The sequence below is a fragment of the Phacochoerus africanus genome, chromosome 2, assembly GCF_016906955.1.
Source record: "Phacochoerus africanus isolate WHEZ1 chromosome 2, ROS_Pafr_v1, whole genome shotgun sequence".
Lineage (NCBI taxonomy): Eukaryota > Metazoa > Chordata > Mammalia > Artiodactyla > Suidae > Phacochoerus > Phacochoerus africanus.
In genome coordinates, this window is record NC_062545.1 from 118034396 (window position 1) to 118061457 (window position 27062).

Here is a 27062-nt window from a genome sequence, read left to right on the forward strand (position 1 = left end):
CACTGGTGCTGACAGGCTCCTTGGCCAGGATGGAGTTTATCAGCCTCCTTCGCCCTCTTCCTCAGTCTCCCATCTTCCCTGCCCCCCAGCCATCTGCTGCCTCTTTAGTAACCTTTTTAGCCATGACCTTGGCCAGAGGTTATACTTGACAACTTCATGCCTGGACTGCTGCCACACCCCCTGTTGGTCTCCCAGCCTCCATCCTCTTCACGACTCAACTTTCATTGCTTTAGTTTATCTCTCTCTTACATGTCCCCTTTTTTTGGCCACGCCCACTGCATGGGGAAGTTTCGGGGCCAGGGATCAAACCCCGGCCACTGCAGTGACCTGAGCATAGCAAAGACAATGCCCCAGATCCTTAACCTGCTGAGCCACCAGGGAACTGCACCTTTAAACACTTTTTTTTTTTTCGAAATTTTATTTTTATTTTTTTTACAGATTAAAATACGTATATTTAGAGCAGCCCAAGAAACGGCCAAAAAAAAAGACAAAAAAAAACATATATTTAAACACAATTACATTCACACAGATTATTATATCATGGACCTTAAGAAACAGATTAAGTGACTCCCTCTGGAGAAGTGGAATGGAAAATATGCCAAGACAAATAGGAAATTTATTGTATACTTTATCCCAATTTTATGGCTTTCAGCTTTACTACTTAGTTTTATCTATTACATTTCAATTTTACTTTAAAAATTAGCATTATATTAAATTGTTATATTATGCAACTAAAATTTATAAAGAAGAAAGTCTTATATACCATTAAATATTTTATATAGCATAGTAAAAATAACAGCTGGTAAGCATAACAAAAATAATACACCCTCTGAAAATAAGTAAAAAATAAAATGCATAAATTGGTTAAAAAACAGTGTAACTATATAAATGTGTCCTCACAATTTGTTAACATTTTATTGATTCTTCAATATAGGCATTACACCATTCTAGGTGATATGATAAACCAGACATTATAGACCTTATTGTACCATGGAGAGAAATGGTTATTAATAATACAATTGTAGAACTATATTATTTAATTGTACAGTTGCATTATTTAATTATAATTATCATAAATTCTTTGATGGAGAGGAAATCAGAATCAGTTCTAAGAAGACTTCAGCATTCCAAGAATGATGTCAAATGACCCCCTTCATGGTAGATTATGCACTTATTTACTATGAGATATATTTCTCCTCCAGAGATTCCTTGTTTGTGTATCAATTGTAGATTTTTGGTTTGCTGTTATTCTGAAGATTTGATATAAGAGTCTATATGTATATGCGATTGTTTTAAGTTGTTGTTCTCTTCATTGCAAGTTCATCTCCAGTGTCCTGCATTTGTACCCACCTCCTCTCATGATTTTGGATTTTGGTGGTATAATTGTGCATGGATGATTTTGTATCTTTATTGTATATGTACCTTTCCTGGTGAGCCTTGTCGTTTGTGGCATTTTTGTTTCCTGTTGCTGTCTTTTCATTTCTGCCTAGAGAAGTTCCTTTAGTATTTGTTGTAAGGCTGGTTAGTGGTGCTGAATTATCTCAGCTTTTGCTTATCTGTGAAGCTTTTGATTTCTCCTTCAAATGTGAATGAGAGCCTTGCTGGGTAGAGTAATCTTGGTTGGAGGTTTTTTTCCTTTCATCATGTTAAGTATATCCTGCCACTTCCTTCTGGCCTGCAGAGTTTCTGCTGAAAAATGTGCCGATAACCTTATTGGGGTTCTCTTGTATGTTATTTGTTTCTTTTCCCTAGCTGCTTTCAAGATTTTCTCTTTGTCTTTAATTTTGGTCAGTTTGATTAATATGTGTCTTGGGGTGTTCCTCCTTGGGTTTATTTTATATGGTACTCATTGTGCTTCCTGGATTTGGTTGAGTGGTTCCTTTCCCATGTTAGGGAAGTTTTCGGCTATTATCTCTTGGAATATTTTTTCTGTCCCCTTCTCTCTCCTCCTTCTGGCACTCCTATAATACAGATGTTGGTGCATTTAACGTTGTCCCAGAGTTCCCTGAGACTCTCTTCCTTTGTTTTCAATCTTTTTCTCTTTTCTGTTCTGCATCTGTAATTTCCACTAATCTGTCCTCCACCTCGCTTATTCATTCTTCTGCCTCCTGTATTCTGCTGTTAGCTGCTTCTAGTGAATTTTTTATTTCAGTTATTGTATTTTGCATCTCTTCATGTTTCGTTTTATATCTTGTATCTCTTTGGTCAGTGTTTCCTGTAAGTTATCCATCTTTGTCTCCAGTTTATTTCCAATGTCTTGCATCATCTTCAGCATCAACAATCTAAAGTCTTTTTCCTGGATGCTGAGAATCTCCTCATCACTTAGCTGATTTTCTGGGGTTTTTCCTTTCTCCCTCATCTGACTTATAGTTCTCTGTCTTTTCATTTTTATAGGTTTTTGGTGTGATGACCTTCTTACAGATAACAGAGTTGTAGCCTCTCTTACCTCTGGTGTCTGCCCCCCTTGTGGCTGAAGTCAGTATGGGGGCTTGCTGTAGGCTTCCTGATGGGAGGGGCTGATGCCTGCCCCCTGGTGGGAGAGCCAAGATTCTAATCCCTCTGGTGGGTGGGGCTTAGTCTCTGGATGGGATTAGAGGCAGCTGTGTGCCTGAGGGGTCTTTAAGTAGCCTGTTTACTGAGGGGTGGGGCTGTGATCCCACCTGGATTGTTGTTTGTCCTGGGGCTTCTCAGCACTGACTGATGGGTGGGGCCAGATTTTCCCAAAATGGCCACCTCCAGAGAAAGGCATGCTGGCTGCTGGATATTCCCGAGAGCTTTGACTTCAATGTCCGCCCCCACAACAAGCCACATTCACCCCTGTTTTCCCAGGATGTCCTCCAAGAACTGCAGTCAGGTTTGACCCAGATTCCTATGGAGACCTCGCTCTGCCCTGGGACCCATGCACATGAAAGTCCATGTGCATCTTCCCCCAGTTCTGTGGAGCCCCTGTGCACAAGCCCCACTGGCCTTCAATGCCAGATTGCTCCAGGGGCTCTTTCTCCCAGTGCCAGATCCCCGCAGGTGAGGGTTTGATGTGGGGCTCACAGCTCTCACTCCTGTAGATGAGTCTCTGTGAACCAGTTAGTTTTCAGTCTGTGGAGCTTCCCACCTGGGAGTTATGGAGTTGTTTATATCCGAAATTGCCCCTCCTACCTCTTGATGTGGCCTCCTCTTTTTCTTCTGAAGTATAAACACTTATTTTTTTATTTTTATTTATTTATTTTTTTTGTCTTTTTGCCATTTCTAGGGCCGCTCCCGTGGCATATGGAGGTTCCCAGGCTAGGGGTCTAATCGGAGCTGTAGCCGCCAGCCTACACCAGAGCCACAACAATGCCAGATCCGAGCCATGTCTGCAACCTACACCACAGCTCACAGCAACGCTGGATCCTTAACCCACTGAGCAAGGCCAGGGATCAAACCCTCAACCTCATGGTTCCTAGTTGGATTTGTTTCAGCTGCACCATGATGGGAACTCCAGAGTTTTTTTTTTTCTAATAACATGTTATACACTTTAACATATGATTCAAAACATAATTCATTTCAAATAGAGCTGACAGTGAAAAAAAGGATTCTTTCTAGGAGTTCCTATTGTGGCTTAGTGATAATGAACCTGACTAATATTCACAAGGACGCAGGTTTGATCCCTGGCCTCACTCAGTGGGTTAAGGATCCTGCGTTGCCATGAGCTATGATGTAGGTCACAGATATGAGTCGGATCTGGCATCGCTGTGGCTGTGGTGTAGGCTGGCAGTTATAGCTCTGATTTTGACCCCTAGCCTGGGAACTTCCATATGCTGAGGGTGCAGCCCTAAAAAGACAAAAATATAAAAATTAAAAAAAAATTTTTTCAAAGGATTCTTTCTAAAATATTTAATTTTCCTATTATTTTTCACACTAGCTTTTGCCTACTTCATCTGGATTACCACCCGGTTGGGAAGAAAAACAAGATGAAAGAGGAAGGTCTTATTATGTAGATCACAATTGCCGAACTACTACCTGGTTGAAGCCCACCCTGCAGGTACCCTGTTTTCTTACAAAATTGGAACCATCATATGTCTATGGAAGCTATTACATCACTTTGTAGTATATACTGGCTGCTTTAATTATTTTCTGACATTGGTGCTAATTGTCTGCTATTTCCTACAGTTCTCTAATATGTAGGAATCACCATTTGTTATTATATAAAAGTCCAATTGGGAGTAAGAGGACAAAGTCATTGATCTAGTCCATTGTGCATTTTGTAATTTGAATGGATAAGATCATTATTATGTTAAAGGAAAATCTTAAAGATTTGAGAACTTTGTGATGATGACACTTTGTCCTTGGCAAGATTGAGCACCTTTTGTAATATTTCCTTATGTTTAGGAAAATATTTTATCTTGTCCACTGTTCTTCTTATTGAGAAAAAAAAATTTTTTTTTGTCTTTTGTCTTTTTAGGGCCGCACTTGTAGCATATGGAGGTTCCCAGGCTAGGGGTCTAATCAGAGCTATAGCTGCTTGCCACAGCCACAGCCACAGCAATGCCTGATCCGAGCTGTGTTTGCAACCTACACCACAGCTCACGGCAACGCCGGATCCTTAACCCACTGAGCAAGGCCAGGAATCGAACCCACCACCTCATGATTCCTAGTCGGATTCGTTTCTGCTGAGCCATGACAGGAACTCAGAGAAAATTTTTAATACTGAAAAGTACAGAGAATAATATAGCAAATATCCATTTTTTTAACACCCAGAATTTAGCACCATTAACAAATTGCCATATTTGTTTCTAGATATTTTCTTTTTTAAAATGAAATCTTAAAGATAAAACTAAAGTCCTTTTAGCCAAGCACTTAGTCCCATTACCCAGAGGGAACTACCATCTTGAACTTATATATTCTTCCTGCCTGTTTTATATATTTAATTGAGAGCTAAACAATGCAAAATGTGGTCTTATGTCTGAGCGTCACATTTTGCAAAGATGTTATGCTGTATAATTCCAGACTTTTTTTGTGTGTGTGCTCAACATTGTTTTAAAAGCCCTATTATGTTGTTTTATATATAGATCCAGTGTGTTTCTTTTAAGTACGGCCTAATATTTCATCACCTGAGTGTATTACATTTCACTTATCCACTTCTTTAGTGGATCTTTGCCATTCACTCCATCTACCCAGCCTTTGAATCACTTCCGTGTATGGGGAATTCCCACTCTATGTGAGTCTTCTGAATGAGCAAAGACCTCCTCCAGCTGGTACAGTGGCTTCCCTTGCAGCCAGGGCTCAGATCCACTGATGCTGAGCGTGCTTCCTCAGTCACCTGCACCCACAGCAGGCTGATGGTTGACTTGCATCTTACTGCTCAAGTATTAGCCTCACAATTATCAATTATCTGAAAAACAAACTTTGACAAAAATGACCCTCCACTGTTTAGGCCTCTTTATAAAGTGTGTATGCTGTTTGTAGTTTGTTACATTTTTAACCACAGCTCTTGGTGTGTTCTCTATAAAACACTACAACACGATTGAATCAATGTGCTAGGCTTCAGTCACCACAGAGACCAGTCAGCTGCCATCAAGCCAGAGTTCTTCCACAGGCCCCCAGGCGCAGGCTCCCACAAGTGATGCTGCACAGCAGGTGACCCAGCCTTCTGAAATGGAACAAGGATCCCTTCCCAAAGGCTGGAAGTCCGGCATGCACCAAACGGGAGGCCTTTCTTCATTGACCACAATACCAAAACCACCACCTGGGTAACTTTAATGCTCTCCAGTTTAAATATATAATAATAATAATCTCTTATCTCTAGTTCTTGATGTTCTTTAAGTATACATTAAAATACCCTACAATTCTTAGTCCTCATTTACAGATACATTGAATTTTTAATAATAGTATTTCTGTTCACTATGTTTATGCCTATTTTTAATATTTGGGGTGATTGTCATGGAGATAAATTTACTTTCTGTTTCCAGTTTTTAGCTCACTAGCCATGAATACTTAGGAAGATAGTAATAATCCTTTCCCTTTGTATGTGGCTTTATAGTTCCAAAGCACTTTTGAATCCACATCTCTATTTAATACCCCAAATACCTTATATAAAGGTATATACCTTTATACCTTTATACAAGGTAAATACCTTATACCTTGGTAGAATAGGTATTCTTATTTTAAGAAAATGCTTAATGTTGTTGAGCAGTTAGTTTCACTACTAACAGGAAAATTACTGAAAATCAGCAGTAGATGAAGATATTTTGATGAATAAATTTGTTATAAGACCAATATACCTCAATACAACTAAAATTCTTTAACAAAATAATAATAAATAATAATATATAATCCAAATAAATTAAATTTTTTTCTTTCATCAGTTTGAATTGTGTTTGATAACCTTCTTTGAGCTTACCTTCCTATCTTTCAAAAATACTGATAAATTGACACCTTTGCAGATAGGTGCCAAAAAGCATGTTCAGAGCCTCATAAATAACATGTGATTGTACTTAAAGATTTGAGAACTGAATATTGTAGCCTGAGAATGATAGGTTTTAGATGAGAACCTATTATTTCATAGCATAAGCAGTGAAATAATAGTGGGCTTTTAACAGATAAATTATTTTAAGTATCCATTGATATTAGAAAACATAGTATCAGACTGATTTTCATGATTTTAAAGTTCGTGTGTGTGTGTCCTGTGTTCTTTATTTACTCTACCAAAAAAGGAAGATCCAAGACTAAAAATTCCAGCTCATCTGAGAGGAAAGACATCACTTGATCCTTCCAGTGACCTGGGGCCTTTACCTGTAAGTTTACAGAGTGCTCCCAGTCTAATTGGCTATCTCAAACGTTTTGTATTTTGGAATACAGTAGTTCTTCAACAACTGTAATTATATTATTGCTCAAGCGCTGACATCTTCTACTAAGAATGGAATATGCAAATTAAACCAACCCTATAACCAAGGACTGTTTTTCTGCCTATATATCTAAAACCCTTTCCTAACATAATTGGAATATATTCTTCATTATAGCCAGGATGGGAAGAAAGAACTCACACCGATGGAAGAATCTTCTACATAAATCACAGTATGTGCAGTGTGATTGTTTTTTCATTACTTTTTTTTTTTGTGGTATCAAATTTTGTGCCTGAGAATGTCAAACATCTTCTTTTCTCTCTCTTCAGATATTAAAAAACACAATGGGAAGATCCCCGGTTACAGAATGTAGCAATAACTGGACCAGTAAGTCTCTTGTATGGGGATCTCTGATGAGGTTGTCCTCTTGCCTGTGTCTTCTAGGGTGGATGGTCAAGGCTATAACCCTATAATGTGCTAAGAGGAAAACACATTTGCTCAATCTCTCCTCCCCCCAGCCGCCCATACACAGGGTCTCACTTGTTTGAAAAGAGCATGTAAAGTAATTATCCTTACTCTACGCAACAACCATGGGAGACCAGTGAGCCAGATGGTCAAATGCTAAGGCTGTGGGCTGCTGTGCTCAGGTTGGTTGGTGTTTGCCATTGTCTGAAAAAGAATGTCAACAATCCTCACAGACCAGAGAGGAGCCAGGAGTGTGCCTGTCTTGTCACTGACAGGACTCTGACAGCATCTTGTCACCTCAGGGTCATATCTTGAACTTTTTGGTTGAAATCATTGTGAGTGCCAAAATATAAGACATACTTGTATTTAAGTTCTTACCATGTATACTACTCTTGAGTCAGATTAAAGATCGGAAAATCATCTTCCTCTTTTATATACCTACTTTTTCCAACTTTAGGTTTTCAGATTTTAACTAACACATTTTTCTAATGCACGAAAATAAGTAAAATTGAAAACTCAAATCTTTAAGATTACTCTTGTCTCCATGTTTATTCTTTTTTTTTTCCCCAGCCACATCTGTGGCATATGGAGGTTCCCGGGCTAGGAGTTGAATCGGAGCTATAGCCACTGGCCTACACCACAGCCACAGCAACACCAGATCCGAGCAGCATCTGCGACCTACACCACAGCTCACAGCAACGCCGGATCCTTAACCCACTGAGTGAGGCCAGGAGTGGAACCCACAACCTCATGGTTCCTAGTTGGATTCCTTTCTGCTGTGCCACAGCAGGAACTCCATCCATGTTTAGTCTTTTAAAATAATGGATAGAAAAGACAACTCCTCAGAGTTAAGGAAAAAGTACATTTTTCAAATTGTTTCTTTAATGGAGAAATCACTTTGAAAGTCCCTTTAGAAATGGAAATTTTCATTTCTAGTATTTCTCTGCTTGGAACACATTTCCTGTTTCTGGCCTGTTGCATTTCAAGAATATTGCATGATGAAAATTACAGCCATAGGAATTGCTGAATACAATTTTATCTTACACAGAGAAAATACAATTTTTAAAGTTTCATATTTGTTTTTCTTCAAATTAAGCTTTTCTTTCCAAATATTCTCTTTTAATGCCTTTAACTTACGTTCATAAAATACCCAGAGGGGAACTTTTTAAATTGTTCCAGAATAAAACAACCTAAACCATCTTTGTTTTTCCAAAATTTTCTACTCAAGGCAGTGCCCTACTCCAGGGATTACAAAAGAAAGTATGAGTTCTTCCGAAGAAAGTTGAAGAAGCAGGTGAGAGATACTTATAAGGAGTTCATAGGAGTGATTGTCGTATAGACTGAAGGCATGGGAAATGCATTTTAAAAAGAAATAGAGACTGTATTCTCTGTTTTAACAACTTTGAACATTTTCTTAGAGGGAAAGGATCTTTACTTTTTTGAGTAGCTGTAAAATATTATTAGGGACCACAGTTATTATACCTTGTAATGGAAAAATAGTATTAAATGATTGCTTTTAGAGAGCTCTAGTCTGGTTTCCTCATGGATTTGTGGGGCTTGAGCTTTATTGAAACTGAGCAAGAATAGCCCAGGAGATTATTCCCTGACCTAGACTTAGATTGTATAGGAGGGCTCTGGATTCCTTTTCTGCTTGGACTGTTGTTTTCCAGTATACATATTTTCAAATACAGGGTATCTGCAAAATTGGAAATTACCACTGTGATTGGAATAGCCCTCTTGCCGCTTGTCTCCTTGTGGTTATGAGATGTGTTCATTCCTTTTTTTTTTTTTTCCCCATCACCACAAATTAAGTACTTCTGGAAGTAAACTCATCCATCCATCTATTTCATTTCTCTTGGTGAGGACCATTTTTAATGCCTAATTGCTCCTACTTTTCCCCTTGCCCTGCAGTTTAGGAATAGTGCCACTAGGTGGCTATATTGGGTTACACTTGCTTGCCTTCCAAGCCAGAAGCAAGCTTTTCTAAAGATTCAAGATGGTCTGCTACCAGAGATTTTTTTTTCATCCAAAAGTTAACAAAAATGAAATGTCATCCTTTTTTAGTGCAAATACTTGACGCCTTAATCAAATCCTAAAATATCAGCAAAGTTTTAAAACCTATCTTCTATAAAAACTCTGTGTTAAAATCACTCTGAAAATTTGTTTTCTGCTTCTTAAAATTCTTTGGGATTTTTAAGTCTTTTTTGACTCACTTGTCTGGTATGGTATATATTTTCATTCTGAATGAAAATGTACTGGTGGAGTAGAAGTATTAGCCTCTCCATTGGCCAGTCTGAAAACATATAAGCATGTTACAGTATCTAATGGTTGATATTCTCTAGGCCTCAGGTCATAGAACACAGAAATCATAATGAGAATAGGAATAGTTATTGAGCTCTTGCTACATACTAGGCATTTTTCTTAACAAGTTACATCTATTATCCTTGTAATATCTATAGTAACTCCCTAAAGAAGGGACGGACTGATACGATCACATTTTATAGGTGAGGAAACTGAGGCTCAGAGATGTTAGGCAGTATGGTCCAGTTCTGTGGTAATATTATTAGTGGCAAAGCCAGATACAAACTAAGTGGGCTAGCACCATAGTCCATGCTCCTAACTCACATGATGTATCATATTGGTGATTAAGAGAAGAAATTATCCAGAATGCCACAAAGGTATATAAAAAGATAAAAATCATAATAGAAAGCTGTTCCAGAGGGAGAGACTCAAGAGCATGGGGAAGAGGCTGAGAATCTGAAACCTCAGATTAACAAAAAGTCCCAAGCAGGATTTAAGAAATAAAACCCCTATCTGGACACATCACAGCAAAACATCAAGATAGCACCAAACCAGTGCTCTAAAGCCTTGGGCTATCTTTAACTTTTGCCTCTGCTTCATCCTGAATATCTCATTAATTAGAAATAAGGGTGGCTAATCATTATTAAGCCTATCATGTGCCAAATGCCCTGCAGGTCCATGAAATGTGTTGTCCCAGTAAGTCCCATTTCTCCATGAGGGTAAATATTGTTATTGTCCCTCTTTTATAGATGATGAAATAATGCCTTAGGAGGGATGTGCAAGGTGAAAGCCCAGACATGAACAGGGCTACCTGACTCCAGAACTGTGCATGGGCCATGACTCAGCTCGGTCGTGCAAATTTCCCTTCTAGCCCACTCTTCCATTGCCTTCACTCACTCACAGGTCCTTTCGTCTTGTCTCACACCATGTTTCAGAGGTCTTTAACTGCCTCTCATCTCTCCTTAAAAGCGCCATTTCCACTCAGTGCTATCAGCATCTGGTTCTGCGGCTCCCTGCTCAACAGCTCTTCCTGGTCAGCCTTTAGGCTGTCTCCACTGTGGCCCAACCACGCCCCGACCTTCCTCCACACTAATCCCCCCTCCCCAACCCCTCATTCCCTTCCTGTTCGGTGCCCTGGATCCCTCCTGCATGCTGCTCCCTCGACCGGCTCTTCCTCAGTCCCTCTCTCCCCTCCCCTTACCAGCAAGACTTCCTCTTGATGCCTCCTGATTACCTCGCTTGCAACTATTATCTCAATCTTTTTGCCCACAAAACATTGCTGGTATTTCTATTTTTAGCAATTTTCCTATTCTTTTCAGTCTCAGAATTAATAATATTTACATTTGTCTCTGTCACACACACCTGATTGTAAACTCCTTGAGGAAGTGACTACATCTTATGCCATGTTTTTATTCTCTTTTCCTCCCATCTCTGGCCCCTCTTGGTACCTACCTAGCAGGGGCCTGGCCCAGAGCCGGCTTTCAATAAATGCTTGGTGAGTCACTTACCTGCACTATTTGCCTAGTGTCTAAAATTCTAAAATTGCTTTCCTCCAATCTTACCACTATTTTTTTTTTTTGATTGCATAAGCAGCAGAGGAAACTGCTTATACTGCTTATGCTATTATGTTTCTGTAGGGCTTTCCACTTTTCCTAAATATACTGAGAGTGAAATTGATTTTTTTTTTTCCCTTAGAGCTAACCTTCTTTTTTTGAAATGACAGAATATTGATAGCATATTTTCTTTCCATGATTTCCATGCGAACGTTGCACACAAAGCACTCAGGAATAAAATATTCAGATATATTTCTATATAATTTGCAGTAAGGCCTATCTATAAGCATACTTACCTACATTCATCATATAAGTAAAGTATGTACAAAAGATTAGTGAGGCAATGTAGCTGATTCATGAAGAACAGAGACACAGGAGCTAGACACAAGACCTTCATCACGTATCTTTAGTTTCTTTATCCATAAAATGGAGGCAATAATAGTAGCTTCTTCAGAGTGTTATTATGAGGAGTAAATGACTTAACCCATTAGAATGCTGGGGACAGTGCTGGCACAGTCTGTAAATGTTAGAACCTATTAGTGAGTGAAGCAGACAGGCTCCAAGGAGGAAAAGTGGAGAGTAGGAAAGATCCCTGAGCTGATAGGCAGACAAGAAGTAGCAGGCGGTGGCTAGACCCACTGCAGGTCACGGAAGATCCAGGTCTTCAATGGATCTTAAGAGGAGAGGACTGTTCATGAAATGCCTTCCTCTGAGCATTTTTACCAACATCGAATCGCTGCTTCTTCAGATGTGAAAATCAGAAGTCTGTGTTATTAAGTGATTAGCAGTAACGCATGAGTTCTTTCACAGACCATAGAGGCATTGCAGACGACATACCTCGTCCTGTTTTCCCTGGAAAGGATCTTGGGCATAGGCTAGAATACAGTGAATTGTCTAGCTTTCATGAGAGAGGAATTTGTCACCATGCTGAACTCATTTAAACCATTCGTCTCTCTTCTCTGGGTTTTCAGAATGACATTCCAAACAAATTTGAAATGAAACTTCGCCGCGCCACTGTGCTGGAGGACTCTTACAGGAGAATTATGGGGGTCAAGAGAGCAGACTTCCTCAAGGCTAGACTGTGGATTGAGTTTGATGGCGAGAAGGGACTAGATTATGGAGGAGTCGCCAGAGAATGGTTCTTTCTGATTTCGAAGGAAATGTTTAACCCTTACTATGGGTTGTTTGAATATTCTGCTACGTAAGTACCTTTACAAGGACTATATACAGGGGCAGAGTGGAAATCGCTATTTTGAAAGTAATAGTTATAAGATGCAAGGAAATGTATGTCACAATGTGTCAGTAAAGGGAGGCTATAACTAATGTTACATCAGAAATAAGTTTTTAAAATTGTGGTAAAATAGACATAACTTAAATTTACCGTGTTAATTAAGTGTATGGTTCAGTGGCATTAAGTACCTTCACACTGTTGTGCAACCATCACCACCATCCATCTCCGGAACTTTTTTTTTTGCTTTTTAGGGCAAACAACTGCGGCATATGGAAGTTCCCAGGCTAGGGGTCAACTCAGAGCTGCAGACGCTGGCCTACACCACAGCCACAGCATCACAGAATCTAAGCCATGTCTGAGACCTATACCACAGCTCATGGTGATGCCAGATCCTTAATCCACTGAGCAAGGCCAAGGATCTAACCTGCAACCTCATGAATGGATACTAGTCGAGTTCTTTACTGCTGACCACAATGGGAACTCCCAGAACTTTTTAATTATCCCGAACTGAAACTCTGTACCCATTAAACACTGTCTCCCCCATTCCCTGGCAATGACCATTCTACTTTCTGTGACTCAGACTACTCTTGGTGCCTTGTATAATTGGAATCATACAGTCTTTGTGCTTTCATGACAGATTTATTTCATTAACATAATGTCCTCAAGGTTTACCAAGTAGCAGCATATGCATCAGAACTTCTTTCCCTCGGTTTCTCCATTCCATAACACAACAGCTTGTTTATCCACCTGTCTTTCAATAACACTGGGATTGTTTCCCCCTTTTGACAGAAAGGAATGTTTTCAAGACTGTTAAATCCAATGGTCTTGTATGGTTCTCATAGAGGTTAGCAACTCTAAAAAGAGGCAGGTGATTTAGGATGATTTGTCATATTAAAATTCGTGTATGCAATAGAGAAAGAAGCATTTAAATGTGGTTATCTTTCCAGGGATAATTATACTCTACAGATAAATCCCAACTCTGGATTGTGTAATGAAGATCACCTCTCTTACTTCAAGTTTATTGGCCGGGTAGCTGGGATGGCAGTTTATCACGGCAAACTGTTGGATGGTGAGTATTAAGCATAAAACTTTGGAGGGGGATGTAATTATCTGATTTCTTTCATGTGGTAATCATTTTTAAATTCATTTGATTTTTTTTGCAAGGCTTTTTCATCCGCCCATTTTACAAGATGATGCTGCACAAGCCAATAACACTTCATGATATGGAATCAGTGGTATGTCCTTTTCACTTATAGAGAAAGTATCATTGAACAGGCAACTGAATATTTCATAAAGAATAAGCTTTTACTGATGAAGAAATCAATAGATGTTCCAAAATACAAATGAACATTTTCCCCATCATTTTATTATGGAAAATTTCTAACATATAATAAAATTGAAAAAAATCTTACAGTGAATATATGTGTATCCACCACCCAGATTCCACAGTTGGCTTTTTACCTATCCACATCCATCTTATTTTTTGATGCATTTCAAAGAAAGTTGTGGATATCAGCACACTTCTCCCTAAATACTTCAACATGCTATACAGTGGTTTTGTGGAGCTCTTGCAGCAGTATTTGAATTGTAATCATTTGTGAGGCATGGTATATGTTTTCAAAATGGCAGTCCAGAGACAAGGCCTTGAGATTAGGTTACTACAGAGAAACGGAAAACAAAGGATTAAACCCTTGACTATAATCTTGTAACCTATGCTGAATAACGTCATATAATGTGTAAGCATGGGAATTCTAAGACTTCTTTTCTTTCGGGGTACCAAGTCCCTTTTATCAGTATGAACAGTGTAATTCTTTATAAATCATAAAGTTGCATAGTTATCAAAGTTGGCTAATTGAGGTTCTATATTTAATTCGAGATTTTTCTTCACCTTGAGCCAGGTATAAATAACAGCTTCCTCCTAGCTACTTGAACACTTCAAACATAGTCTCACAGACCATATGAGACAGGCGCTGAGTGCCCCTATGCATCCATGGAAGTTAGGATTCATCTTAAAACTGACCTTTGAACTGGATAACAATATCTGTACCTCTACTGCTTCCACAGGGAGATAGATTTCTAAGCTTTCAAGCAAGCACCATGCTATGGACATAGGCATTCATATTCATATACTTACTAGTCATTCATCTCTTTTTGTAATACGTGTGTGTGTAAAAGATGTTCAACTGGCCTTTTCATCTTTTTTCCAATTATTCAGACCCTCACCATACCTTCTTTGCAGATTCAGCTGTCTTCTTTCTATATACAAATTTTAAATACACGATTTTTCCTATCTAGGATGGTGAGTATTACAATTCACTAAGATGGATTCTTGAAAATGATCCAACAGAACTGGACCTCAGGTTTGTCATAGATGAAGAGCTTTTTGGACAGGTTTGTAAATTTTGATTGATTGAAATTGTACATAAATTGCAAAACTTTAGAACTCAAGTTTAATACCTTCAGTGAAATGTTATAAGTTAACTTAGTTTAGATGCTAAATAATGTGAATACTCAACACATTTCTGTGCTCTATATTTAAATGTGTTTTCTGGTAGCAAAAGCTGTCTCTCAGCAAGAATTTCTGCTTTTCTTGACATTTGACTCATTACGTATTTATTTTAGTAAAACTAAGATGTCAAGTTTTCTTAGCTTTTGAATGGATTTAATTTAAAACACTGGACTTCTTGTATAGCTATCATAGCATACTTTATTTTTTTCACTAAAATAACATATCAAGGTATTATGCTTAATTTTAGACACATCAACATGAGTTGAAAAATGGTGGATCAGAAATAGTTGTCACCAATAAGAACAAAAAGGAATATATTTAGTAAGTATTTTGTTGTAATTATAAATACTTTAAGGGAAATAATTTTGTGCCTTCTTTCTCAATGAGTCAGAGTCTCAATTTCGTTTTCTTGCTTTTTTAAAATAAAAAGTATTGTTTACTTATTATTTATTTATTGGCCATATCCACAGCATGCAGAAGCTCTCAGAGCCAGGGATCAAACCAGTCACATCAGTGACAATGCTGAGTCTTTAACTACTAAGCCACCAGGAAATTCCCTCTTTTTTCTCTTTTTATCACAATGTCATATTACAGTCAACTTTTTCCTTGGGCCTACCTAGCCTTTGTTTTTTTGTTTGTTTGTTTCTAATCAAAATACATGTACCTTAACATTTTTCTTGGTTCCTATGGAAAAGATGAAATGTTTTGTTTCTTTTAGTCTTGTAATACAATGGCGATTTGTAAACCGAATCCAGAAGCAAATGGCTGCTTTTAAGGAGGTATTCATTTTCTTTTGTTTGCTGTTCTGTAATTTCCCAGTCCAGTCCATAAGTTTTAAATAATTGGGCCCTATTATACCAGAGAAAAAGTAGCATGTGGCTTACTTTTTAAGACCATTTGTAAGTATATCTTCATATTAGCAAAATAGTAAATGAATAGGTGTTCAATTAAAACACAGTCATTTAAGAATCCACAGAGTAAATGTTGACCTCCCCACTTAATAACTGTCGTTTCCTCTCACCTTTTATAGTTCCACTCCTGCCACCTTATGTAACCTTAGGTGAACAGAGGAACACGAGTGCTAGAGGGGTGGCAGAGTCTACCATTTGCTTCTTTCCGTAATGGGATCACACTGTCCATGGTGGCTTGTGACTTGCTTTCTCTTATCAAATATTTATTGGAGGTCTTTACAGATCAACATATTTAGTGACCTCTCTTTGTAGCTGCATTTTATTCATGATGTAAATTCACAGGTTATTCTTCCCAATTGATGGACATTTAGGCTGTTGTCATTTCTTATGCTAATAAAGGCCTTCTGTTAAATATTTATCACATGCTTTTTCCTGTATTCAGTAGCAAGCACTGACTTTGTGTCTGGTGCTATGCAAGACAAAAAGACATAGGGCCTGCTGTCAAGGAACAGAGCATCTAAAGGGTGAAATGGACAGAGGGAACCTGAAGTGCTAGGTAAGCAGAGGAGAGGTGTAGACACCAGAGCAGGGAGGGGAGGAGGCAGGGGCAGGGACTGGCCAGCCACAGAGATGGAGGAAATGCAACTCTAAGCAGAGGGAGCAGCACATGTGAAGTCTTGGCAGTAAGACGGACTGTGCACACCTTAGAGAAAGTGCCAGCAGTTACCTTATTGGTAAGAGGATGCCATTGTGGCTGAGCAAAACCCGACTAGTACCATGAGGGTACTGGCCTCGCTCATTGGGTTAAGGCTCCAGTGTTGTCGTGAGCTGCAGTGTAGGTCGCAGATGTGCCTTGGAACTGGTATTGCTGTGGCTGTGGTATAGGCTGGCAGCTGCAGCTCTAATTCAACCCCTAGCCTGGGAACTTCCATATGCCACAGGTGCGGCCCTAAAAAAAAAAGGGATGCAAGAGCTAAAACTAAGCCTGGAAAGCTGAGCAGAACCAGATGATGGCGGGCCTGTTTATATATAGTTTTCACTGAAATCCAGACAGTGAGAAAAGAAGGTGGCATTAAATGGTATTAAACATAAAACACCAGGATTCAGTGTACATTTTGGCCAGATCGTTCTTGAAGGGGTATGCAGTGAACTAGAGGAGGGCAGGACTAGCAGCGGAGGCTAGCTGGGTGAGAAAAGGTCCGGATGGTGGGAAGAGAGCTGTGTGTGTATCTGAATGGCCCTCAGGAAGGGAGAGCTATAGCGTTGGGTGATTTAAAGGATAGCAGCGTGGGGATCATCTGCATGTGTGTAGTGCAACTGTGGACTAGACAAGATGGAAAATTCCAAAGAACCATAAGAATGGTGACAGTGGATGGCCACACGGGGGGCTGTGGGAACACCAACATTTAAGGAATGAACAGCAGAAGAAACATCAGTGGAAATCAGCTAAGGCAGATGAAGACGTAGGAGATAAACCATGAATAGCAGACAGAGTTTCAAGAGCATAGGTGTTGTCAACAATATCATAGTGCAGAGAAGTCCGATACCGTGGGGATCTAGAAAGTGTTTATCAGAGGTAGCTGCAAAGCTGTCTTTGACTTTCTCTAGGACAGCTTCAGGCGAGCACTGATGAAGAGGTCAGATTGCAGTGGTTGAGGGAGAGATGGAGGTGAGCAGGTGGCTTTGGAATGTACAGTAACACTGTCCAGAACATGACTGTGACGAGAAAAGAGAGGGGCTTGCCTTTTTGTTTTGTTTTTAAGGTAGATATGGCTTGAACGAATTTCGCTGCATAAAGAGTGAGCTGATAAAAATGTCGTGAGATGACATCCTTGAGGCAGAAGAAGCACTGAGAGGAAGTGGTCCCTCTCCCCAGGGCGGGGGAGGAAGCCCTCATGGATGTTGGTGCTGGTTGGTCTGGGGGGATGCAGAAGGCTGAGGAAATTCCATCCTGCAGAGTCGCCTCAATTTTCATTCTAAAATAGATATTATCTCCTGTGAAGAAGGGATGATATGGAAGAGAAGGAGGCTTGAAAAGTGCAGAGTTTTAAAACGGCCACTTTGAGGGATCAGTGAGAGAACAGACACATATCTCGTCTTGCCAGTATTGAATTGTCAGTTAAGAGCCCACGGGTGTGTAGTGGTAGGAATCTGTGTGGCCTTGGGATTTCTCCAGTAATGCTCGAAGCTGAAATACAGGGTTACCCCCTGACTCTGCTAACCGGAGTTTGAAATATATTCTTTCCACTAGGGATTTTTTGAACTGATTCCACAGGATCTCATCAAAATTTTTGATGAAAATGAACTAGAGGTGAGAAATATCATGCTTATCTTCAAACAAGACCTTTGTGCCAATTTTTCTTGCTTGTGGTTTGACATTTTCTATTTTGTAGCTTCTTATGTGTGGATTGGGAGATGTCGACGTGAATGACTGGAGAGAACACACAAAGTACAAAAATGGCTACAGTGTAAATCATCAAGTCATCCAGTGGTTTTGGAAGGTAATGGAAAGCTTCCATTTTCAGAAATCGCTTTTCGGTAGATGCAATCATATTACATCTTCTAGTGTGGATCACATATAGATAAGAGAGAAAGTATATATCGCCCCACAAAAATTATCTTTGATTTTGTACTGTATACATTTACCTTCTGGATGTGGTCCCACCCTCCGTACATATTTATAGATAAGTAACATGTTGAAAATGTAGTAGGTGGCAGTGACAGCAGAGGCACTTCCGTTCCTCTTTAAAGAAGAGACCCTTCAGAGTTCCTGTCACGGCTCAGTGGTTAACGAATCCAACTAGGAACCATGAGGTTTCAGGTTGGATCCCTGGCCTCGCTCAGTGGGTTAAGGATCTAGCGTTGCCGTGAGCCATGGTATAGGTCACAGACGCAGCTCAGATCCCAAGTTGCTGTGGCTCTGGTGTAGGTTGGCAGCTACAGCTCCGATTGGACCCCTAGCCTGGGAGCCTCCATATGCTGCAGGTGTGGCCCTAGAAAAGACAAAAAAAAAAAAAAAGGAAGAAGAAGAAGGGACCCTTCAAGAGAACTTGGAATAACCTGCACTGCATTCTCCATGAGACAGGAGAAGGGACTCCTCAAGGCTCCTTTAAATCCAATTTTCCATCTTATACAGAAATGTGTTTGCTGCTCAGTAATATCAACAAATAATTTTTTAAAAGCCATGAGTCACATCTGAGAGGAAGTGCTATCACTTTATTAAGGCTCTAATCCCATCCTAAAGAATGACCATTTGCCTTGGAAATGAAGTCTCAAGAACTTTGTAAACTACCCGTAAACACAACTTGAACTTAAACATGCAAATTTAATAAATGATCGTTAACATTCTAACTAAATTCTGATAGCATGTTTTTCAGGATAGTTTTGTTACCCTTTTTCACAATGATATTCCTAAATGGGGTTTTTATCTTTATTTTATGCAGGCTGTTTTAATGATGGATTCAGAAAAACGAATAAGGTTACTTCAGTTTGTCACTGGTACATCCCGCGTGCCTATGAATGGATTTGCTGAACTGTATGGTGAGAATGGTCCATAGATTATTACAAATGGAGCTTATGACAGTTGTCTTTTTCATGGCTAAATAGTCTCCATCATTTTACTGTGATAGCCTCTATCATTTATATCGACACTTACTTAGCATAATAGAAAAAAAATTAAGGTCTTTAAATGATATAATTAGATACACTGAAGAAGGCCAAAATATACATACACCTTCTAATCAGACAGCAAAGAAGAAAACTGGAAACATGAAATGACTTTGAGTTTCTTTCCATGCTTGAATTTAATTTAATTTAATTTATTTATTTATTTTGCTTTTTAGGGCCGCACCCACAGCATATGGAGGTTCCCAGGCTAGGGGTCCATTTGGAGCTGCAGCTGCTGGCCTGTGCCACAGCCACAACGACGCAGGACCCAAGCCACGTCTGCAACCTACACCACAGCTCACAGCAACACCAGATCCTTAACCCACTGAGCGAGGCCAGGGATTGAAGTCCCAACCTCATGGTTCCTAGTCAGATTCATTTCCATTGCACCATGACGGGAACTCCCCATGCTTGAATTTTAAATTTGATTCCCCCTCTGCATTCCAGTACAGATTGCCTGTAGCGTGATGGTTTAGGGCAGGCAGCATGTAAAGTTTCACAGGGTGTTAAACTGCTAGTATTGGGAGTTCCCATCATGGCTCAGTGATTAAAGGACCTGACTAGTATCCATGGACGAGGGTTTGATCCCACAGCTGCAGCTCCAATTCGACCCCTATTTGGAGGAGATAATGGACTAGACAAAGTTAAGTAGGTTTCTTTGGTTTGTTCTTGCTCAGAATACTTACTGTGAAAGTTTCCAGAAGTTAATTGATCGTGGAATCTGTGTGGTAGTAGTTGGAGGGTGGAGAATCTCATTAAGGCCTTGTTTTGTTAAAAACAAAAAAAAGCACTGTTTCTGATGTAGATCACAGCAACTTTTCTCAGACCAGTTAATATTCTGTTTATTGGAAGGACATTTGCCTGGCTTTAAAGATACCAAAAAAAAAAAAAAAAAAAAACAAACCTTTCCAAGAACTTTTAGCCAAGATTGGAGCCGCACTGTCTCCTCCTTGGCAAACCTGGTTTTTCTGTTAAGCTTCATTTATATTTGTTTGCAGAATCTGTCAAGCAGCTGCCACTTCACCTAGAGTAACCACTCCTGGTGAAAAGGATGAGACAGGAGCTTTGCTCCTCACCAGTGCACCTTTTCCCTGCCTGATAGGATTTGTCTTTGCAGTGGTTTCAGCTGACTCCCCATGCTTTCTCTTCTATGCTCTAGCCAGTTAGTAGAGAAAATCAAGGCAGGATCAACACCCCTTTTACCTCTAACTCCACTGCCCTCTTTTTGCAGCCCAGGCCCACAACCATCAGCTGATTTCCTGAATTTTTTGCAAATTAGAGGACATAGCCCACACATAGATCCAGAGTTATTAGTGTTAGAATATAAATTCACATGATTATGTATTTACAAAAAAAGAAGTTGCTTCAGAATGTTAGCATTACATTACAGTATTTTCTAGCCAACACAAAGTATCTTGGGTTTGTATTGGTTGACCTACAGGGAGTTTTCCAAGTGGATGGTTTAGGTGAGAGAAATGAGAGGCAAGGAAATATATACAATTCCATGTTATTGAAAACACAGTGATAAAAGTACTGACATTTTAACTGTGAACATAATTATGATGGGTGATGTGTGAAGAGCGGTGCTTTTAGAGAAAACAGTAACATGGAAAACATTAAGTATTTTTAGTGCTGCTTCTGACAGTTATACACACACACACATACTTGGATATGATTCTAAGACATGGAGACAAGTACAGAAGGGGCCTCAGGAGGTGGTCAGCATTGATGACCTGGATGGTTAGAGGATGTTGAAAACTGGAGATGGAAGAGCTTAGTGAAAACTCCAAAGGAAAAAAAAAAAGTTTCTAAGCATGTCCATAATGAGGAGTTCCTGCTGTGGTGTAACGGGATTAGTGGCATCTCTAGCACCAGGACGCAGGTTCAATCCCCCTTCCAGCACAGTGGGTTAAAGGATCCAGTGTTACCGCAGCTGTGGAGCTGGTCGCACCTGCGGCTTGGATCTGATTCCCTGGCCCTGGAACTCCATATGCCTGGGGGGGAGCCCAAAAAGAAAGTGAAAAAAAAAAAACAGCATCCATAATAGGAGAAAAATGTAGCATGTATAACGTGATTATGCAATTAAAATGCTGTATCCCTGCACGTGCACAAAAAATTAATAACAGACTATTTACTCAGATTTAATAGTGGAATTTCAGGTGATTTTTACATCTTTCATTATTTTTCTCTGTTGCTTTAATTTTTTTGCAGTGAAATCATATAATCAGAAAAAATTAAAGCTATGTTCAGTGGGACTCAAAAAAGAAAGAAAATGCTCATTATCTGTGTACCTGTGACAGAGGTGGTATATGGAAATGCAAGGCTAGAAAACAGCAAAACCTCCATCAGACACGCCCCCAGGGGCAGAGTGATGCGGTGGTCACAAATAAACTGATGGAAAAGGAGTTCTCATTTCGTGGCTGGACACTAAAGTCGTCAGGCCCAGGACAGCATTACTTGTTTTGAGTTTAAAGAAGCTAGACGAGGTCTCTGTGTGTTTAAGTTCTATACGAGCAAAAGTGAGTTGTGAAATGCCCAGAAGTTTCTGCTAAGAGTAAATGAAACAAAAGCAACTCTTCTTCTTCTTTATAGGCTCAAATGGACCACAGTCATTTACAGTTGAACAGTGGGGCACTCCTGAGAAGCTGCCAAGAGCCCACACATGGTAAAAGCAGTTTCCTCACCCTAGAGAACAAGTCTTCAGAGAGAGAAGGTCCTCTAACAGTCTAGGTACAGAGGGTCTAGTTCCCTCTGTGCTGTGTTGGTGGCAGCTGTGGAAGAGACAAGGGATGGGGAGAGGAGGAGGAGGACAAGGAGACAGTGACACCAACCCAGGAACAAGTGTTTCTTTTCCAGGCAGACCTGGGCTTGAAGTCCAGGTAGCTGAACCTTGGAGAGGCCCATCTAAATTTTTGACCATATGTTGTCTCCATCACATGAATGACGAGCCATCCCAAGAGAGGCTAGAACTTCCCCATTTGGAGGTCAAGGTAGAGCTGAGAAGTCACCACCAAGAGGTCATGGAGACAGTCCATGCCCAGAGTCTGATCTTAAACCTTCCTTCTCCCTGGGGAGAAAAGGTCTTTTAGTGTTGGAACATCTCGTGAAGTTGTTGAGTATTTAGTGTTGGAACATATCATGGCACTATGAAAAGTTTGCCTGAGAACTTGCTTTGTCAGTGTTCATCATAACCAGCCCCTCTCTTTTCTTTCAGCTTTAATCGCTTGGACTTGCCACCCTATGAATCATTTGAAGAATTGTGGGATAGACTTCAGATGGCCATCGAGAACACTCAAGGTTTTGATGGTGTTGATTAGATTCCAAGTAACAATCTCTGGTGTTTTACTGCCACTTTTTTATAAGCAAAATCTTGACTTAATATTTTCTAGGGAATTACTAACCCTTGGCTGTTGATTTTTCCCAGATATTGGAGAAAATCCTATCAAAACATTAGAAATAGTATGACAACTTTGCCACTATTTCATTCACTTAAATCCTGTGTCTCACTGACGCAGGTGTTTTGTTCTATCGTAAGTTCACACTCTAGGATATAAGTCCTGTGTGCCTGAAATTGTGAGTTTTGTCCTTAACATTTACCTCTTTTACAGTATTTGCCAGGCAGTTCTTTCTTAAACTACTGAAATTATAACTGTGAAAATAGTTGTGATAAGTGTCGTGTGTGAAAAGTTTGATGCTTTTTGAGAAGGAAAACCAAAGTTGTGGGGGAAAAAACATTAATACTGAATATGCTACAGTATATTCAGTGCTGCCTGCAGCTAGTTATTATTTTGTAGACCTGCCTACTGCACCTTACTGCCCAGATTTTTGGAAAAATCTTGGAAAGTGTGTTACCTATATTTTTAGTCAAATGACTCACTTGCAAAAAGCTGTTTACTTGTTCATTTTAAAAGTATTTGGCTTTTGTTAATATGTGGTTTTACTAAACAAGGTGGTTCATGAGACATGTGAAGCAAACTCGGATTTGCAAAGGGTGAAAGGTATTAATGCCTCCGTCTTGCCTGTATATCTTTCTGGCTCATTGATAGAGTCATCACTCTTTCCTGTTTTAGTTTAGTTAGAAAGAATTCCTTCTTCAAACTAAAGCTCAACAAAGCAGTATTCCTAAATATGCCTTGAAGAACTAAGTCAAATGTACAATACTTGCCTTTACTAGTCATTCTTTACACTTGCACAATTATGTAGTAAATATATGTTTACAGGATTTATTATGTTTACAGGCAAGCTAATTTCTGTAGTTGCATTTTTGTATTTTTAGTATTTCACTTTAGTCAAAAAACCAAATAATTTGTTAAAAGTAACCAAAGAATAGTTATAATGCATAATTTGTATTAAATTTGTTACCATATTTCTTATGCTTTTTAAAAATACTGTTTACTATGAAAATGTTTTGCTCTAAATCCAAAATTCTTTAGGCAAAATGCTACAGATAAACTCCTACTTTAGCCAAACTGAAGTACATAAAAATCCTGTGCATTCAGCAAATATTTACTGAATGCCTGCTATGTGCCTAGGTCTGTGCTAGGCCCTGGGGTGAGAGTTAGCAGCTTCAAAGATATCTAGCTGAATCTTCACTCTCAAGAAGCTTGGAGATATGCAAAGGAATTTTCAAACAATCAAAAGTCAGGGTGAGCAGGATAAGGCAAAAGGGAAAGTGTTCCATGCACCTGCAAAGATAAAGTGTGCCAAGACTGTATTTATATGTTTTATATCTATATTGGAATGATTATATAGAAAATGCTCTTGCAAAAAGTTAAAGCTATTTCTCAATATGGTATCTTGGTGATTTAGGAATAATTGTAAATATATGTTATGAATCTTCTTAAATACATATATATACATATATGTGTGTGACACACACAGACACACACACACACAGAGTTGTAAAAAGTGCATCTGGCTATTGGTTCAAGTTTGTTCTAACACAATGAGTACCTTTGAGCACATGTGACAGAAGCAAAACCACTTTCCAAACATGGCATCAGCAGCTCAGCTTAGGGAGAGTAATTCACGGATCAGTGCACTCTGTATCTTATCTTCACCTGTGCTAACCAGCTTTTAGGGGAGACCACCAGATGTAGCCCTAACTTTATCACTTAGTAAATATTTAAACTGAAGCCATGTACTCAACCTCTCTGGGCTCTTGGTTCTTCATCTGTCAAAGGAAAATAATCATGGCTGCTGTCATTGTCATGTAAGATTGTTGTAAACTCCAGAGAGATGCTTTGCAAAGTATCATACGATTGAAAGGTGCTTTGTGCTGACCATCAGATTTTGTCAAATCAGGTGTGAACATGAACTACACTCCCAAAGAAAAGTCTCTTCACTTAAAAATAAAATGACTGCGGAGTTCCCGTCGTGGCGCAGTGGTTAACGAATCCGACTAGGAACCATGAGGTTGCGGGTTCGGTCCCTGCACTTGCTCAGTGGGTTAACCATCCGGCGTTGCCGTGAGCTGTGGTGTAGGTTGCAGACGTGGCTCGGATCCCACGTTGCTGTGGCTCTGATGTAGGCCGGTGGCTGCAGCTCCGATTCGACCCCTAGCCTGGGAACATCCATATGCCGCCAGAGCGGCCCAAGAAATAGCAACAACAACAACAACAAAAAAAAGACAAAAAAGACAAAAGACAAAAAAAAAAGAAAAAGAAAAAATAAAATAAAATGACTGCGATCAGGCAAGGAAGTAGGAACATCTGATATTGAATACGTGCAGATATATGTATACATGTGTTTATCTGTACATGGACCTTACCATACGAATTCATTTTCTCCACATGAGCAAAGTAATACTGATATGGGCCAATGCATTTTGGAATGTTCTTATTATGTAGAACTGAATGTGAAAACTATTTTTGTTAAAACAGGATTTTACCACATGATTGTTTAAGTATCACTTCTGTGAAATATAGCAGAAATCGGAGCTTGAGAAAGTATAAAGCTTGCTTTTCATCTGACTCATTCACTTGGATGATTCTGTGACTCAGATAAAACAGGGTGTTAATGAGACCAGACACTTCCCCCGGCCCCCAGCCCCCAGGCCCCAGCCATGGACCATCATCCTCTTCATCTCCCAGATACGCACTGATGGTCTGGAAGGAACCTATAATCAAGCAAAACAGCCCCTCATCCCAGACAGCAGAGTATCCCAAATGCATTCTATGGCTGGCAAGTAAATAGGGTCATTCTTGTAAAGCAAGGACATCATATTTGTTTTAGAAATTATAAGCACATAATTTTAGCTTCTATTTTCTCTGTATTCAACCAAATTTTGGCATAAAATTGTATTACAGATGCATTTCATCCTAACTTAAATGGGTATGTTTTCATGTTTTATTTATAATGCTGAAATTATCCCAGATAAGTATCATTAAACAATTTGTTTTGATTATAAGACACTTGACATTGTTTTTAAAAAATCTTCTCATATGGGAAAAATATATCAAGATTAATGTATCAAAATTTATTGCATACTTTATTAAAATATAAAATCATTTTAAAACTCTTGATGCCACAAATAAAGTTCTATTCTAGTAAAAACAAAAATGGTGATTCATTTTCAAGTAGTAATGTTTCCAAGCCAGTATCCTGGATGTTATCTCCTGATCTAGTTCTTTCCAGCAACACATAGAAATCTCAAGACAACCTTAAATTTATAGTAGGTGACCCAGCATGATTATGAACTTTTAACCACAGATAATCTCCACTTTACAAACAGGTCATGTTCCCCCAAATCTGGTTATTAGTGAAATATCCAGAGGACAATATAATAATAAAGTCACAAATGGAATGGATTTCAGACTTGGTTTTTGTTAATTCAAGAGGCCAGCCATGTAACCTACTTATAGTTTCTATGAAAAAAAGGAGTTCCAAGTGTTAGCTCAGAATTAAATTTGTTTGGGTTTTTGTTTTTGTTTTTGTTTTTGCGTTTGCTTCAGCATGTGGAAATTTTCCTCTGGGGCTTGGGGTACATTTTTTTGTATGCTCACTTCCCAACACGTAAACATGTGATGAATATGATTACCTCATGAGTATTGTTTTGTTTGCATTCACCCAGCACACATATATGGGGCACTACTACAGCATCCCTAGCACTGTATAATAATATGCCAGAAGCTCTGTGTTTGGCGAGACGGTGAGAATCATATAAATACAAGTGCAGAAAAGGAGTTGGATTGAGATCCTGCAGGGCGCCAGGGTCTGCACTAAACACTTTACATGGATCCCATTTAATCTTCATAAAGACTCAGTGAGGCAGGTTTTATAGGCTCAAGGGGGATGAGTAATTCACGTGAGGCCACGCGGCATGTAAACTCAGTGGATTATGATCCACAACAGAAAAGCAAAGCCATAGAATCCAACCAGAAAATTACAGAGGTGTATTCATTTTCTGTTGCCACCTAGCAGAATTCTACAAACCTAGCAGCTCAAATCAACACCCACTGATTATCTCACAGTTCAGTTGGTCGGAAACCCAAATAGGACTGCTCAGCTGGCTCCTCTGCTTAGGGTCTCACAAGGCTAAAACCAAGGTGTCAACCAGCCAGACTCTGCTTTTGTGATTCTTCAGGTTGTCAACAGAATCCAGTTTTT

At 39.3% G+C, this 27062-nt stretch overlaps 1 protein-coding gene across 1 annotated transcript in view; it reads left to right on the forward strand.

The window, feature by feature from the left end:
- NEDD4 (NEDD4 E3 ubiquitin protein ligase) overlaps window positions 1-24824 on the forward strand; it is a 124672-nt gene extending 99848 nt beyond the window's left edge. Inside the window, 18 exon segments of the mRNA XM_047766288.1 lie at window positions 3899-4018; window positions 5518-5659; window positions 5662-5726; window positions 6690-6770; window positions 6996-7054; window positions 7148-7205; window positions 8512-8577; window positions 12109-12338; window positions 13316-13437; window positions 13533-13603; window positions 14664-14759; window positions 15125-15198; window positions 15596-15656; window positions 18040-18099; window positions 18182-18289; window positions 19232-19328; window positions 22047-22119; window positions 22669-24824. Of these exon segments, the coding sequence (XP_047622244.1) occupies window positions 3899-4018; window positions 5518-5659; window positions 5662-5726; window positions 6690-6770; window positions 6996-7054; window positions 7148-7205; window positions 8512-8577; window positions 12109-12338; window positions 13316-13437; window positions 13533-13603; window positions 14664-14759; window positions 15125-15198; window positions 15596-15656; window positions 18040-18099; window positions 18182-18289; window positions 19232-19328; window positions 22047-22119; window positions 22669-22771 (1686 nt within the window). The 3' untranslated portion in view covers window positions 22772-24824.
- Window positions 24825-27062: the final 2238 nt, after the last annotated feature.